This window comes from Berghia stephanieae, chromosome 2, assembly GCF_034508935.2.
Source record: "Berghia stephanieae isolate SIO BIC M18660-M18661 chromosome 2, UCSD_Bste_1.3, whole genome shotgun sequence".
NCBI classification, from domain to species: domain Eukaryota; kingdom Metazoa; phylum Mollusca; class Gastropoda; order Nudibranchia; family Aeolidiidae; genus Berghia; species Berghia stephanieae.
The window spans coordinates 43,196,096-43,213,595 of NC_088361.1; the positions used below are offsets into that span (position 1 = coordinate 43,196,096).

A 17,500-nucleotide genomic window follows, 5' to 3' on the forward strand; every position below is an offset into this window, starting at 1 on the left:
TTCCTTACTTGTTTACTTGTTTGTTTGGATAGACGATTCCGAATCTTAATTCTGACAAGACAGTGGTATCTGCAGGTAACTGCACGGAATTAACCTCTGTAGAGTAGCAGGTGGTATTCCTCCACCTTAGGCCATTTCTGTCATATATATTTACCTGATATGTATCGTATTATTATAATTATTATTCCGTCGGCAAAGTTCAGCCACTCATCATCCTGTACAACAAACATATGTCAGATTTCGAAAATCAGATAAGTTTGGCTGGCCAGACCGATAAGCAGCAAAAATGACCTTTCTAGGAAAACAGGACAACAGCTGGCACTGACTGGCTGGAGGCTGTTGGTGAATTTGGTGGAAATTGGATCAGCCTCACGCTGATAAGGCAAATATGATGTATGCGTCGGGGAACTGTCCCCACGGGGGAATAAACCCGAGAGGGAGCGATAATATGATGTAGCCCGATTGGCAAATGTTAAAGTGCTTGGTCAAAGAGGCTCATCGATGCAGAGGGATAACGGGAAGAGGGCACCATCAGATTCTTGGGAAGACATCGATGCTTTGTGGAGATATCGTTTATCATGAAGTCTTTTGGGTTTTGCTTTCTTTTTTTTTTTTTTTTTTAATATTTGTGTGTGTGCGTTTGTTTGTTTGTTTTATGATTTTTGTTATTGTTCTTGTTTTTTTTTTTTTAATATAGCCATTGCTTTGAGTACAAATACACGACCCAAATAATGCGTTTTCCGGAACCAAATTATACGCTTTTTCCTTAAAATTTTTGTTTTAAATATTTTACCATGCTTTTTCCCCTACTCTTGGTCTCTCGTTTATGGTTTAGATCAATTCACTTGTCTTTCATCAGGACGTGATGCATCGTCGTTTTCCAAACCAATTCCATAGCCTTAGTTGCGTCCATTGCTGAACCATTAAAACCCATAAATATGTATTTACTGTCAGGTTTAAGTGAACATTGAAGATGCAAAGACAATTTCCTATTAATTCTTGAGTGTGTGTTTGTATGTGTATTTGTGTGTGTATTTTTATTTTGATTGCTTTATCAGATGCTGACATTACGTGTGTTTGTGTCTATGTGTATATATAAGGGGTAATAAATTCTCTTCTAGTATAGCCTTGTGAGAGTCTGGTTGAATTCCAAGATAACAGGTCGCAATGTTTTAAACATATTAACTATGATGAAAAAAAATATTAAAAAATCAATGGATAATGATTGTAACAGATGAAGGAATAACAGCTTAGAACGGAATAACCTCAGGTGGAGGATGTCATGACCAGAAAGGATTGATATTTTTATTATTTACAGACTGAGGAAAGTACCTTTATATTATTTTTTTTACTCTCGGAATCCGCATATCGGCACTAATACTCCAATCTGACTGAATCAGTCAGTGAAGAAGAAGAAGAAGAAGAAGAAAAGGAGAGAGAGAGAGAGAGAGAGAGAGAGAGAGAGAGAGAGAGAGAGAGAGAGAGAGAGAGAGAGAGAGAGAGAGAGAGAGAGAGAGAGAGAGAGAAAAGATATTTATCTCTGACTATTAGTTTCTTGGCAAGTCAAATCAAACACACACATACTGTGTCAATAAATCAAACGCGAGCGATTGCTTATTCGATAGGTCCCAATGTAACGGCATGATGGAGGGTCTTTGGTATAGCCAGACCGCTAACTGCTATTACTTTGTCATAAAAAGCCATATTAACGTTCTAAGCCAGTCGGTATAACCAACCCTTATGGCATGATGGACTGCGAGATAGTGACGGTATGACATTCCAAACACTGAGCCATTGACAGGCCAGTCGTGACAAACATATGTAGTGATCATCAAATCAAGAGTGGGCAGATGACCAGCCTGACAGATGGGCATGGCACGAGAACATTAAAACCTGAGTCGTTGAGGTAATACTGTAATAACAATCAAAGGAGAAAACTGTCAAGACTACGTTACATCGAAACTGCTCGCTCTTGTTTTGTTCTATTCCATACTATAACATACGCTAAGCCTAGTAGTATCTACTCTCATTAAACCTGGGCTGACTTAATTTATTTCGTCGCGGCTGTGAAATTTACTCCAGTAGGTACAAGAAACACATTAAACCACTCTTTAGCGATTCGCCAGCCAGGTCATTCAGTCCTCGTTCTGTTATTTCAAACATCCCAGCTCCTTAATAGCTTGTTTCGGATTGGCATGAAAAGGAGTTTAAACTGTTTCGTTTCGTTTATATCCGTCATGGTTTTGCTACCTGTCATCCTGATCATCTGCTGTTTGGGAAAGGCATTAAAATGTCCATGTCAATTGTGCATGAAATTGAGGTCTTTCGTCTTGAATAATTGTCAGGAAGGGTTCCTACATTGACACATTTTTGTCTCATCCCTTATGCCTTTCATAATATTAGGCATAACAGATGTGCTAAGTATTGTTAATGCATCCACACAAATGTTTAAAAATGTTTCTTAAAATTGCTGCAATGCGAGTGAGTGCTTTGCCAGTATTTCGTGCTCTTGTCCTCATTTGTGTAATACAATTATTGGTATTGCAATGTATTCGAAACGTGACATAGGAACCTGAATGAGTATGCCGAGATAATCACTGTCATGGAAGTTCAAACAAGATGATAGAATGAATGGCTCTCCTTGGATTGTAAATATGAAGCAGCTGATAAGCCTTACATAATATTCATTTGTGTGTTTTTATTTAATATATAGTAACTCATTTAAGACTGGTAAAGAGGATCTTGACATTACAGGTTATTTTATTATATTTCCATCTTTGCCAACGCCTTTCTTACACACATCATTGTCTTATACTGCATATATTTCTTGTTTGTACTAGTTTGCTCCATTCATCAGTTTCTCTCCCCCCCCCCCCCCCCCCCCCCCCCCCCTTCTCCCCAACACTTGAACTCACTTACTCTTCCATTGATTTGAATATAGTGATGTACACACCCATTGTACAAGTTAATCCCTCGTACAATACCCACTGATAGACGATAATGTTCACGGCATTCAGCTATCCTGATATTTGATATCGAAGGTGCTAATCCGCATCATCCTGTGAAACGGGCCTCTTGTTAACGCCGTGTAAAGCGGAGATCATGTATCTTACATTTTGCACCTCCGGGACAAACCAAGAACCGTCTCACATTTCCAACAGAGCTTAAACCTGGGTTGCTTACTGCTTACACACCTCAACTCCTTATTCCGTGGTTAGTAATGCTGTTTCTTATTTTATTGCCTTTATGGTATCTTTCCGGTGTCGATAACCTCGGCGGGCTGTAAACGGTTAGATTGTTGTAAAGAAGCGGGTAGGATCTATCATGGTTAATATCTATAATTTATGATTTTCATTCTACTTGGCGTCTCCGCCGACGTGTAAGTGCATAATTTTTATGTGGTTGTTTGGAAAACTGGAATATTTAATGTCATTAATGTCTCTTTTTCTTCCTTAGATTTCTGAAAAGAAACAAAAACTCAATGAATGTAATATGAGCTTTTACTTTTAAAAGAATTCGGATTACGCATGTGCGTTTCCGGTTTTGTTTATGAAAGGACAATTGCAGTGGGAAGCAATTTGCAGCTGTTTTTTCAAACTTCTTTATGTTTATATCAGGAAAATGTCTGGAAAAGGTTTTGTGTCTTTGGAAATAACGAGACTGACTTTTTGATGCGTTTTTGAATATGTCTGCTGCCGTTCATTATAGCTTGATGTTCTGAGCCATCACAAACGTAAACGATTATGACGTCCATAGAGTAACCTGGGTGGTATTCTTGTCAAGGCACTATCGGAGGGGCATGGTTTGCTTTCTTTTAAACTTGAACAATTTATTTTTTAGCTTTTTCGTTTGACACAAGTGACGGTTTCTATAAATATTATAAATTTTCGATGGCGGGAAATACAATATGTAACTGATAACATTGCTCGAGTTTGTTGATCCTCTAATACCCATACCTGAATAGACGCTAGCCCACTTACGTGGAGCTTAATGAATTGCTGTGACGTTTTGCTGATAGCTGTCGACGACGATATACAATAACCTACTTAACCTGTATACGAATCCATCTTTGTATTGGGCACTAGTTTGTATAGGGACTGATTATGAGCCGAATAACAAGAACTATTTGGATATAACTCAATACACTGGCTTTTCTCCCGTTAAACCAGCACTTATTTTTGCTTTCAAACGTTGCATACACTTCATTTGCCCATCGCTGTAATCATTTCTTATCCAGCGAATGGCTTTTTCAATTCTGTTGGCATTTGTATCATTTTTAAAGGTTCCTGAATATTTTTTTGTTATCAAACTTTGTTTGAGATAGGTTTCAATCGCAACGTTTTAATCTTTGCAGCTTGGGCTATTTACGATTAGAAACTTGCTTTCTTTCGCATTGTGTTGCCATAAAGATAATCACAAGGGCTATAATAATTGCGTTGGACTCGTGATAACAGGTTCGATGACAAGGAAATAGAGCCGCACTTATGACTTAGGCATGGAGATGAAGGCCTCATAAATCATCTGATTTCTCAATTCAGTTTAGCCATTGAGAAAAACATGAATCTAAAGTCTAAAGTCATATGCGGAGTACATTTTTAGTTGAAAATTAACAATAGCGTCAGCAGAAATGTCTCTAGATGGTGAAATCAAGAGGCTACATCCTTGTATCACATTTGTGCCATTGACCTGCTCAAAAGCATACAATTCCAATTACAGCTATTTCAAGTTAAGAACATGATTGTTTCAGCTTATAAATGCTGTTGGAAATGATTGATTTTGTTTTGTAATAAATTCTTGGAAAGTGCGAAATTTCATTCAGGTCAGATCATCTTTCGTTTCTAATCTTTTTCTTGTCATCCAGATTCAAAAACGTATTTAGTGTCCCAAAACATCATTCTTCCTGATTGAAACAACAAAATAATTACTTTATGTGTTTTGTGAAGACCGATATCAAACTTAATTGTTTTTCAAGATTGGTTTTTAAGCATCACATTTCCGCGACATCCTATTTTTATTTAATTGTCTTCCTTCCTATGAAAAGTATATTTTCACTCATCCCCTTTCTTCTATCCATTTGATCCACTTTACCGGTTTTATTATAATAATTATGTTTTGTTTTCATTCTCCTTTCTCTCTTGTTCACATCAAAGATCTGGATGTTGTATTGGGGACATGATACGGCCTTTGAACATGTTTTGAAAATATATTCAGGTGTTAGTCACAGTCGTGTTTCCGTATTGGACTGCTGGGTTCATACAAATGCATTATTCCTTCAAGTTCAAGTTCATCGTTTACTTATACTATTGCTTTGATTTTCAATTAGGATATCTAGATATATTGTGGACGACAAAAATGTTTGACAATTTTTTTCATACTGTTGAATTTGATGCGAATGGAACATTTCCTTACCCATATTATCTTCTTTTGATTTTTTAGTTCTCTGTAAAGATCACTACCCGATTACAAGGAATAAAATCTAACATCAATAAAATACTGAACGGGAATGATTTATAAGAGAAAATCTAGATCTAGTCATGTGAGTCAAATGGCTGGGATTTTAAGAGGCTATGGTTGTAAATCACTAATGCTTTTGATGAGTACGGGGGGGGGGGGGGGGGGGGGGGCTTTCAAAGTCCCTCTCGCAATCTATCTATCTATATCTATCTATCTATACTATCTATCTATCTATCTATCTATCTATCTATCTATCTATCTATCTATCTATCTATCTATCTATCTGTCTGTCTGTCTGTCTGTCTGTCTGTCTATCAGGAACATTTCCATAGTACCAGATTCGAGACGAAGCAGGTGTCGGAATTTTTACGATGCCAATTAGATATATCCCAGAGTACAAGCTCTTTTAGATGGCCGTAATGTGATATCAGTGATCGCCCTGCCTGTCTTCATATAATATACACAACTCCTCACTTGTCGGCTGGCATGCCCCCCCCCCCCCCCCCCCCCCCCCCCCCCCCCCCCCCCCCCCCCTCTCAATCATTTTCAAGTCGTCCATTACTCAACCTTCCGGTGTTTGGTTCAATAACGATGAATAAACTTCGTCTAATGATCCTTATCATAATACCCCATCGACTAATGCACATTCTCTCCATCTTTCTGTGATCTTCTGGCATTACCTGCATTCGTTGTCGTAGATGTTTGTCTCGCTATGAGCGCTCGGCTTGTAGTAGCTATCCCTTTTCATTACCATCTTTGATCCTTGTTAGTGTTAGTGCTAGTTGCTTAGCCGGCACGTGCTGTTCTGCTTGGAGTGGGGTTTTTTTTCTCGTCACTTGTACTTGTCCTGTGTTTTCTTGAGGTTTAGTGTTTCTCTTAGAGCCATTACTTAGACAATTACAGTTAGTTAATTTTTTTATTAAGTAAGTCATAATATTTTTCTCAATCTCCAGCAGTGATTTATATGCATCATCAAAATATTGTTTCTTGGATCCTTACAGCGCAGTTGTAGGTTACGCGACCCACACAAATCGAAGCTGAATAAATATTAAATATTATATTCCTCTCTGAACCCTGCTCATCCAACAGACTTACGGTAGCTGAGCCTTATTTGCGTGGTGGAAAATACAAAGTCCTAGAATTCAATTCAAGCAGATAAGTAAGTATTACTGGTTGCTTAAAGCTGCAGAAACCAGGGTTAACTTCAGCTCTATGTTTTCTAAGGACTATTTCATGATTCTCAGTGATTACGTTGCGTTCTTTTTCTATATGCCCTCATCCCCTTTTCCTTTATGATTCTTTCATTGGAGTGTTTTTCTTTCACTGAAGTGGGTTATATTTTTATTTGCAGCGTTTTAATTGAAGTCTTTTTTTTTCATGCTGATTTTCTTTCTTTCTACCTGTTGTGGTGTTTCGCCATTTATTTAATTGCATGTTTTTTGTGCTCCTTGCCATTTCACTGCAGGCCGGCCGCGTCGAACGGCGCGGTTTAATTTTCCGCCCGAGGTTAAATCGCTACAATATGTATCGGAAACAGTCGCGAATTTAGGACGTGTGAAATACAAAATCAATTACGCGCCAGTCATTGTGCTGAACAAATTATGTCTTGTCACGCCCTCTCAGATCTCTTTTATGATACCGGATTTAATTGTTGAAGTTGCTAGAGGTTGTCTGTCTCTCGATAGATTTTTTTTGAAAATAAAATTACTATATTATATAGAAAGCCTCGCAAGCTTCCAGAGACGCCCAAGCGGCTAGATTACCCACAGCAGTGGGTCACTGCATTTTTATGCCAGCCCATTATTGTCTGAAGATGGAATAGCAAAGACATCAGTGGGACTTTTTATTGGAAAGGCCCGGGGGAAGGGTGGGGGGGGGGGGGGGGTGCTATTAATATTGAGTATTTTTATTTGCGGAAAATTGTGCCTTTTTTTACGAATTAATGAAGCCGTTCGTAATGATATAATGAAATAGTTTAGATATTTCGTTCTGTGGAGACATTAAGTGGGGTGTAGGGTAATTTAAAATACATAACATGCCTCCGATAAATCATTTAAACTGTTATGGCATAGTTCGACGTGTGCAGATCTGATAATCCAAATAGTTAGGGGCTCGTGATTGTAACGGAACTACCCTCAAACCAACGCAAAATATTGTCCATTACAACAATGTTTAATCAAGCCCATAATTGCTTTCCGTTATCAGACCTGCAAATATATGCACGTTGTCATAGACACTTTCCCACTCAGAGGATTTGTAGGTGTCTTAAGATATCTTCTCTAAAATAAAACAAAAAAAAAAAAAAACAAAAACAAAAAAAACAAAAAAAAAACAAACAATAACGCCAACTTCAGATTCGAGTGTTGTATTTTGATGCCTTTAAATATGCATCAAGATAACGAGACGTGTCGACAATATGTCGACGTTTTGGAAGAGGGACGGGGAGAGACATGCATGTATATTGGTGGATAAATTGTATTGTAACTTTATTATTCTTTTGAGGTCTTCGTAGAGTAGACACGGGAGACGGGTTGAATGTAAATTAGATGATAATATGATATTGTTAGATAACACCCAGATTGAGATGCAAGCTTTGTGAATTGATTTGAATATAATCTTGTTAATACCTCTATATTATCAGACTTGTAGTATGGTGTATTGTCTACCTTGTTCTTCATCTGCCCCCCCCCTGGATAAAGTATATACATGTATACAAGGGGGTATTTTTCATAATATACATAAGAGAGAGAGAGAGAGAGAGAGAGAGAGAGAGAGAGAGAGAGAGAGAGAGAGAGAGAGAGAGAGAGAGAGAGAGAGAGAGAGAGAGAGAGATGGATAAAGAGAAGGGGGGGGGGGGGCAAGGGAAGGAGAGAGTAGCGCATACTGTACTGGTGTAGTGTTGGAACATCCGTCAAGATTGGCATCTGAAGTAGAATTAAGTATGGTAATTTTAGACGTACGGTTGTTGGGTGCTCAACCCAAAATCTGACAGAAAAATATAGTAGATACAAACACCATGTCAGACTATCATGTTTTATGTATTTTTTTTACACAGAGAGTTAAGAAATCCAGTTCATAAGAAATGCAATTATGCACGATCACGATTGTTACTTACTCGTATATATTTTTCATGGAAAATGTTATTCATGGTATGGTATTAATTTCGAACAAACCGAGTCGGGCGACATCAACTGGAGCGTTTTCTATTCCTTCGGCTGGAGCGACCGTCTGTAGATTTTTCAAATGCACAAGGGTTATATATCAATCAATAGAGGATACAATGATTGCTAGCATAGCTCTCTCATCACCTACATTTTCTTGCTTGGCCTTTTACTCGATAGTAATTGGGTGTTGATTTGTAAGCTGTTCCTCTGTGTACATTTTCAAACAGTCGCGACGAGAGAAAAAAAATTGATGTGTTGCCTGGAACATTGACATTATCATATCAATTAATAACATTTTCATACAAAATATTTTTTTTTCGTCTGGGAGATGTTCTTGGTACTTATAGGATTTCAGTCTACGTGTACATATTTGCAGGTCTGATAACTGAACGCGAGTAATTATGGTCTTGATTTAATAGTGTTGTAATGGGCGATATTTTGCTTTGGTTTGGGGGTATTTTCATTGCAACAACGTGCCCTAACAATTTGGGTTATCAGATCTTCAAATATAGTACACGTCGATTCAGTGGTTTGTTAGCGAATATGCCATATATTATATTATAAGAGGATTGCATGAAAAAAAACTTCGCATGGTCGTGCGACTTTTGGATCAAGATCAGAAAGGAAAATTCATCGTCACGGTTTTAGGGTCATGAATTATGATATGTGCCTTATGTCGACATCCGATTCTTTCATAGCTTTATAACACATACGTATCATATTTACCTGTAACAAACGCAGGCCTTCTTTTTTGCGATTATTCGCTCTGTTGACATCACGTTCATACCCCGCCTCCTTCTTTTTATCGTATCCTGTAAAATTATCACGGGCTTTTTTCGGGTTTGTCGTTGTGACCTCGTTTTATTATTTTTATTATTATTTTTTTTTCGGTCCAAAGCTGAGTTTGTATGATTGATACAATATGTTTTCATACTTGCCGTCCTATTTTATCCCTTTGACAATTTTTTCCCCCGAAATAATGGATTTGATCGGAACCACGAGCCCGCCCATGTAGTCTGTAATTTGTAATTTGTATATGTGTTGGTATGTTAGTCACAAGTCATGGACAATGAGAATGGGGGAACGGAGGATGAGAGAGAGAGAGAGAGAGAGAGAGAGAGAGAGAGAGTGTGTGTGTGTGTGTGTGTGTGTGTGTGTGTGTTAAGGATTGGTCATTTAAAAATCTGGGACCCTTTCAAATGTGTTTTTAACACATTTAGTGACTTGCGCCATATAAAAGATAAAAGCTCATGTGTTTTATGCTATAAAATATTCTGAATGTCCAAAATTTTGCTCTGTAAATTATGAGTGTATGTTCTATACCTATCCATACTTTGTAGTGATGTTGTCAGCAAGCAAGTCAACTGATAGGAATCGCCAAAATTTGTCTGTCTTTCAATGCCTCTGGCAGCGAGCTGGGAATCGTTTTCGTTTTCGTTTTTTTTTTTTTATAGGGGGGGGGGGGGGGGGGGGGGGAGGGGCTGTCAAGCTGCATATTTTCTTGTCACTCGCACAGTTTGATTTCCCATCCATTATTGGGCTGCCATTTGGATTCTTCGCCCTTCGTGGTCTTCTTTAGATTCTGATGTCTACCACAACAGAGCTTGGCCGTAACATTATCATCATGTTGACGAAGGAAGCTATTTGTGTCATATGAGCTGAAATAAAAATATCCTGTCGGTTTTGATTTGTCGTAGCATAACGCTCTGGCTATCTCTGATTATATCGCCTTTTCTCTTTCTTCATTCCTTCCTTTCTTTCTTTCTTTCTTTCTTTCTTTCTTTCTTTCTGTCTTTCTTTAACATATTTCTTTTGGAAATTGAACTCAATTCAATTCAATAAAAATGTATATATTGTCGGAATATGTTGCATATTACTCAGAGTACATAGGAATGATAGCGAATAATAAGAAGAAATATAAAAATACATCTTTGATCTTTATGATATTTTCCCAGACCTATAAATTATTATAATATATAGGTAAACACAACACAACATCAACACAAGTAAACAACTCTTCACAGCATTTACTCGTACACTCTAATATTTTCTCCAATTTTTTGACTCACTTTAAAGTTTTAAAATGTAATGTGTGACTAGAGGAAAGCACAATATTATGAATTAGTTACTATCAATATCAAGGAGAGGACTTTCGGTAAATCTTGAAGTTGCTAATCTGATTTCATAAATGCCTGTCTGGAGGGGGTGGGTATGTCCGTGCGCGAAGGTGGGGGACTAATCGTGAGTATACGTGCTTAATATGCACTACATATTATTACACAACCAGACTCGTGTGAACATAACCTTTTCAAGAGAGAGATGAGGGGCGGGAGAGAGAGAGAGAGAGAGAGAGAGAGAGAGAGAGAGAGAGAGAGAGGGAGAGAGAGAGAGAGAGAGAGAGAGAGAGAGAGAGAGAGAGAGAGAGAGAGAGAGAGAGAGAGAGAGAGAGAGTCTTAGTTTTCCAAAGATGTTTATCCATTTGTTCTGTACGTCAATCGATAGAAAAACATGACTCATTCTTTTCATTACTACACTGCCACACAATGATAAAACGTCCTTTTTCGATTTGGCCAGAAAATATTTTTCTTCACGCGTCGATAAATTAGTAATTAAAATGGCCCCCAACTTATACCAAACATATTAAACCTGATCCTTCTTTGAATCAAATATAAGACGTTGTTTTTACTGTTTATTGTTGTTTGGGCGCCGTTTTAATCTCGACGTGTATTTAGTAGTAATGAACGAACATATTTTATGGCCAAAAATGGAAAATAGCGTTTTGGCTTTGTCACGACAGAACTGCTATTTCCTAGAATGTCAAATTTGGCATAATTACTGGATTGGTTCCTCACTGCGATTGAAATCATTTTCTTTCATAATAATTTCAATTCATACAGGGTCGCCGCGAGAAAGTAGTTGAATAAATGGGTTTACGGCTCTTAAAAATTAAAAGCGACGCAACCTTTCTCATAATTACAATTCTTGTTTGGCTCCCGTGTTATGAATTGAAAGCCATATCAAATATTTCTTTTTTCGCCATGCCCTTGTTCTGTTCTTTACTATAATTTTTTTCCCTTCCAAATTTTTAATGTTATTTTAATCTATAGGTATATTGTTAGTTAATACAAAGATGTTGAAAGCATACTTTCAATGGAATATGCAAAATAAGTGCTTAGCTATCTATTTTCTTCGGTTTTTGTCTGCAAACAACTCAGGGCATTATGTATTTTAACAAGTCAGCTTCTCTCGACTACTACTTTATACGATCGATATTTGAAGGCCGAGTTTTTTGGCCGAAATTTTAAAAAACACGTGGGGTTTTTTTTTTCTCTCTCCGGACTACTGCAGCATAGTTGTTGTAATTGTACGGTGATAGGCTATCGATTTGTTTTTGTTGGCATAATTGTTTGTTTAAATTTGAGATTTGCGTTTTATTTGGTTCGTTGATTTGTAAAGATGTTTTAATATTTTGATGTAGCAAGTATCTAGAATTGGGTTGGGTTTTTTTATTTGTTTTTTTTCTTTTCTTTTTTTTCTTCTTTTTTCTTTCTTTTGTTTTTATTTTGATTAAGCCGTGTCCCTCGCTAAAATGGACGAAACTAGATGGATCCTTATAATACATTGAAATATACTTAAAGATCATGATATGACAGAGAACTTTAGTTAAGGCGAATACCTGTATAAATTATGACTAGAAATGAAGGGCGTAAAGAAGTACCCGGAAAAAAAAAGAGAACCAGAGATCATAACAATTGTAGTGAAGTCGTGTAGTCGAACCCTGACCTGGTTGGTACAGTGCCTCCCGCCTGCATGGAATTATGTATAGAGAAATACGTACCAGTATGCAATATGGTACTTAATCTGAGATCTGACCCTTATACTACCAAAATGGATACACACCGTACTAGTCTCAGTGATGCGACCCCCCCCCCCCCCCCCCTCAGACACACAACACACACCTTATTTTCCCATCTGACATCGATTAACTCACCTTGCCCTGTAATTGCAATATGGGTCAAAATATACAAGGCTCTGGGTCTTACGGGTAGAGAATTGGGTTTGATTAGATTACTTACGGGTATCCCGTCAATTGGGGTCCGGTCCTCCAGTGACTGATCGAATGGATGGGTTGGCGCACGGCACGGCACGGTACCCGAATTCTGAGCGGCTGGCCAACAGTGACAGCCATTAATTAATACACGCTATTCACCCCCAAAACACGTTGAAAGAATGGGGTAGCAGGTACTGGTGCAAGATAAAAGGTTGTGTTTTAAGTTGCGTACATAACAGAAAATTACCCAACTATCGGATAACCTCTGTGGTATAATGGTAGCACGTCTGATCGATAAGCAAGAGATCTCTGAGGTTCGATCCCCTGTCGAAGAAGACTGATTTTTTGGGATGTTTATTTTCTTGTATTTTTCTTTTCTTTCTTTCTTTTTCTTTCTTTTTTTTTTTTCTTTCTTTTTTTTTTCTTTTTTCATTTTGCTTTGTCAGGCACTTTTTCATACGCACCTTTTTTTTGGATTTTTATATCACAGAAAGAAGAGAGGGGGAAAAGAATGAATTAGAAAATACGACCAAATTCAACCCAAAAAGATTAGCAAGAGATGGGACACAGAATGTATTAGGTTGATCCCAAACCTGGAGAATCTACGTTTTTTTTTTTTTTTTGTTTGTTTGTTTTGGTTTTTTGTTTTTTTGGGTTTTTTTTTTGGTGTGGGGGGGGGGGGGGTGTTTGTTTTTATTTTAAATTCTTTCATCTTTCAAGACACACTGCGAATCACGTAATACAAGCTTCTACATTACATTGACGAGGCAACCTCCTATTTCACTCATTTGATGGCATATTATGTCTCATGGGCTCAGTTGAATGAACTCCACAATATCAACATGTTTGCGGCTTTTGGGCTGGATTTTTTTCCGGGATTACCAATAACTCGAATTACTTGATTGAGTTGAGATTATATTCAGAATGTTGTTTTGTTTTTGTTTTTTTGTGTGTTTTTTTATGGGGGTGGGGGGTGCTTCAAAATTAGAATACATTACATGGAGGAATGATATTATGTCTTTTATTCTCCAAATCTGGTTGCAGATTTCTACACAATTTGATTCAAGTTTGAAGATAATCACGCAAGGAATTGATGCATGCCTGCCATTGCTTAAAATCTTTCTTTCCATTAAAAAAAATGTCTTTAATAAAGACGAATTTCTCCAGAGCTTTTTTAAAAATTATTACCCAACGTTATTCATGTACATATACGTTTGTTTCAACGCAGCTTGCCCGAAAACTATTTGTTTGTGGAGTTCCGTCATTTCGCGGAGACTGTCTTTTTGGTCTTGTTTAGTTTGGAAAATGAAGCGGAAAATACTGTCTCACGGGGTTTTTTCTTGCGTTTCGTCACGGTAATCGAGCTTCATAACATTACACCGCTGTGTGTTAGTCACTCCCAATAAGCCACTGTCAATATATTCAATGATCCTTGGCTTTCATGACGATTGCCTATAGGCATTCACAGAAAAGACTTTCCATGTTTCACAATATCTCATTACTCAATGTAAAGTCCGTCTATAGACTCCCCTAGCTCTTTGATTTATACCTCTCATGCTTCGTTGATAACACACGGTAAGAAGATCACACACTCTTCAGGTTCTTTGACGACTCCGTTGAGTGCTGCAAGCATTTAAGTTTAGGACTTTATTTTCACGGGAGGAGAAAGAAGTCCCAGGACCTGTTCACCAGAAATGTAAAGCAATTGATTGAGCTGGGCGATGCGGGTAGAGAAAAGGGGAAGGGGAGTGGGAGAGCGCATGTGTAGAGACAGATCAATGCTAATTTTTCGACAGTTAAACCTTGAATGGCGAGACTGGATTTCTTTTAGAAAATCACGTCTTCCATCAACTGCGCAGACTCAGAAATGAGACATTGGATGAGCTTGATGAATCAGTGGAAATGCCGTTTCTGTTCATATTATCATTTTTGCTTTCAATTCCTGAATCGCCCCCCTCCAAATAATTGAATTGCGACTCTCGCTTCAGTTACAAAGGTCGATTGTTTTTAAAAAAATAAATTGAATTTCACCTGAGTAAGGAAAGGATGAGGATGTTTGACGCTGTCTGTTTCAATTGTCATGCTTGATCATCATTTGCGGTTTAAAATAAAGATCTGTATTGGACTGATTATTGTCACTATTTTTTTTTTAATTAAGTGAAAAGATTTTCATCCTTGAATCATGATTGAAATCTGAATTTTGCTTTGGCCACTAAAATTGGTGTCGTTTCACACGGTACTTCAATTTCCAAATCTCGTTCGTTGTTTTATATTTGTGAATTTCAGACTGTAATAAAGTACATTTGACACGTTTATATTATATGCATGTTTGAGACGTTTTATTCAAACGAGAAGCACTGGGAAAATCGTTGATGTTACTTAAAATGTTTATCTAAACGACACTCTAAATTTAGATACAGGTGTGTAAACTATTTTACGCTCGTTGAGATATAATTTGTTTCCTTGGTGTGAGGTGGGGAAGTGTTTTTTGTTTAAAAAAAAAATTAACACCTGAGAAATCATATAGAATATTTTGTTGGAATAGATCAAAAGTTTGTAAGAGTTACTTAATCCATGACCACATGCATTCACGGCCTCCATAACCTTTAAGTCCATGTCAAGAGCAGAAATGACTGAAACAGGGGCTAAGTTTGCGTAAGTTGTTGTAAATAGCCGTTGGATGGGGGGACCCCCAGTGGACATCAAGCTGTCACCAGTTGACATCGCTTGGTATAATTCCCTGACGTACCCGCTCGCCATCTAGCGGCTTGACTTGGGGCAGCCTACAATTAATTTGATGTTCTTGCCCGGGAGATGAACCTGGCGAAGGATCAGGGTTAATCCTGGAATAGTCTGGTGCACGCCTTGGCCGCTTTATCGTCTACACCTGATGTGTGGATGTTTGAAGTCTTGGCGGGAAACTGTTACGTCCTCTGGTTGTTTATGGGTTAAATGGTAGATAATCTCTGAAAAGGGTATTTGGTTTTGGATTGCATTCCTTCATGATCCTTAGTTTGTCTTTATACGGTTGTATGTGATCTGTAATTTTAATGTGCCGTTAAACTTTTTAAAAATTATGATAATAGTTGAAAATATTAGGTTGATAATCCAAACTTCATTAGATTATGTAAACATATTTTCAGCTGGAGAGGTGAACGCGCTTTCGTATTTCTAGAATGTGTCCTTTGTTAAACATTCAAAGGCCAACCACACTTTTCATCCTTGATATTTCTTAAACGTTGTATGAAATACACCGACTTTCAAATTTGAAGTGTTCCAGAATAACATTATCAAAATCAGTGATATTTACTTTGTCTTCCCATAGCGCAATTGTTATTATTTATTTAGTTAATGTTATGAGTTTGACGCCCCTTGCGACACTGAAAGGTCAAGATTAATGTGTGTCTTTGTCTTCCAAGACAATAACGATGGCAACATAAATTCCACAATTTTTCATCACCTGTGCTAAATTTTGACAGGGGTCATGAAATGGTGTGGAATTTTAATAGTGTAACACCAGGATGTGTTTGAAGAATCGAGACGAGCCCACCTGCTGTTGTCATTGAGCGGTAAAAAAAATTTCTGTGTTAAATTAACTCGGCACTAAATGTAACAGCTATAAAACTAATTTTATCTTAAGTATTATTAAATATTCTTTTTTTCTTCTTTTCTTTCAAATCATTCAGGTATTCAAGAAAGAAGAAAGTGTCAGCCTGAGACAAACACTGATCTACAGATTACGTTTCAAAAAGGAAATTAAATTATATTCCATCGCGGCGTGTTTTGAGCACAGTATAAAATCTTGGATTTACCGCTTATCGAAGTTGAAGGCAGCTAAAAGGATTGTTTCTTTGATGTGAAAATGTGCTTATTTATTTCCTCGTTTGGTCTGGAGGATGAAACCGTTATTCAATGTGTTTAAGTTGAAAAATAAGAGAAGAAAAGTTTTGATACCTAGCAATTTTGTCATCAAAGACTTCACTGCGTTCAGTTTATTGGAGTCCCTTTACATTCAAAATGAGACCCCAAAACTGCAGCTAGCGCAAACTTCATACTACCCAGTTTCGTTTTCCAGTTGTTTTATTTGTGTTAACCTTGATCATATTGGGAGACCCAACAAGCATCCTAAAAAATAAACATGGATTTCTTACACCATTCGTCCTCTTCAAAGGGGAAAGGATATTTTTTCAGTCCCAAACAGATCTCTGCGCAAACATTGATGTGTTATTTTGTCACCGTCTGCATCCTGTTGACGTGTTCGTCTCATCTCGCGTCTGGCCAAGAATCTTCAGGATGCGACACCGTGACGAGATTGCACGCCGAAGGTGAGTTATTATTCAATAGTTTGTCTTTGAAGAGCCTATGAATTGTCTGGGAGATACAACTGATAACATAATCTGATCTGATCTATGGTCCGTGGCGACGGGGGAGAAATGGCCAAAATATGTGTGAGGTCCCCAGGGTTGTGACAACCATCACCGTATATTATGATTATGGGCTCATCAAATGGGGTTGGGGAAATATACACTATTTTGATTTTGTTTCTCTCTCTCTCTCTCTCTCTCTCTCTCTCTCTCTCTCTCTCTCTCTCTCTCTATCTATCTATCTATCTCTCTCTCCCTCCCTCCCTCCTCCTCATCTCATCTCCTCGTACTCCTCCTCCTCCTCCTCCTTCTTCTTCTTCTTTTTCTTCTTCTTCTTCTTCTTCTTCTTCTTCTTCTTCTTCTTCTTCTTCTTCTTCTTCTTCTTCTTCTTCTTCTTCTTCTTCTTCTTCTTCTTCTTCTTCTTCTTCTTCTTCTTCTTCTTCTTCTCTTCTTCCTCCTTTCTCTCC

At 37.7% G+C, this 17,500-nt stretch overlaps 1 protein-coding gene across 2 annotated transcripts in view; it reads left to right on the plus strand.

Moving 5' to 3' along the window:
• LOC144964927 (semaphorin-2A-like) overlaps positions 1–17,500 on the plus strand; it is a 103,526-nt gene that overhangs the window by 12,678 nt on the left and 73,348 nt on the right. For both annotated transcript variants that reach the window (XM_078899723.1, XM_078899724.1), the window contains exon 2: positions 16,356–16,994. In XM_078899723.1, the coding sequence (XP_078755849.1) occupies positions 16,808–16,994 (187 nt within the window). In that variant the 5' untranslated portion in view covers positions 16,356–16,807. The remainder of the gene's footprint in view (positions 1–16,355; positions 16,995–17,500) is intronic.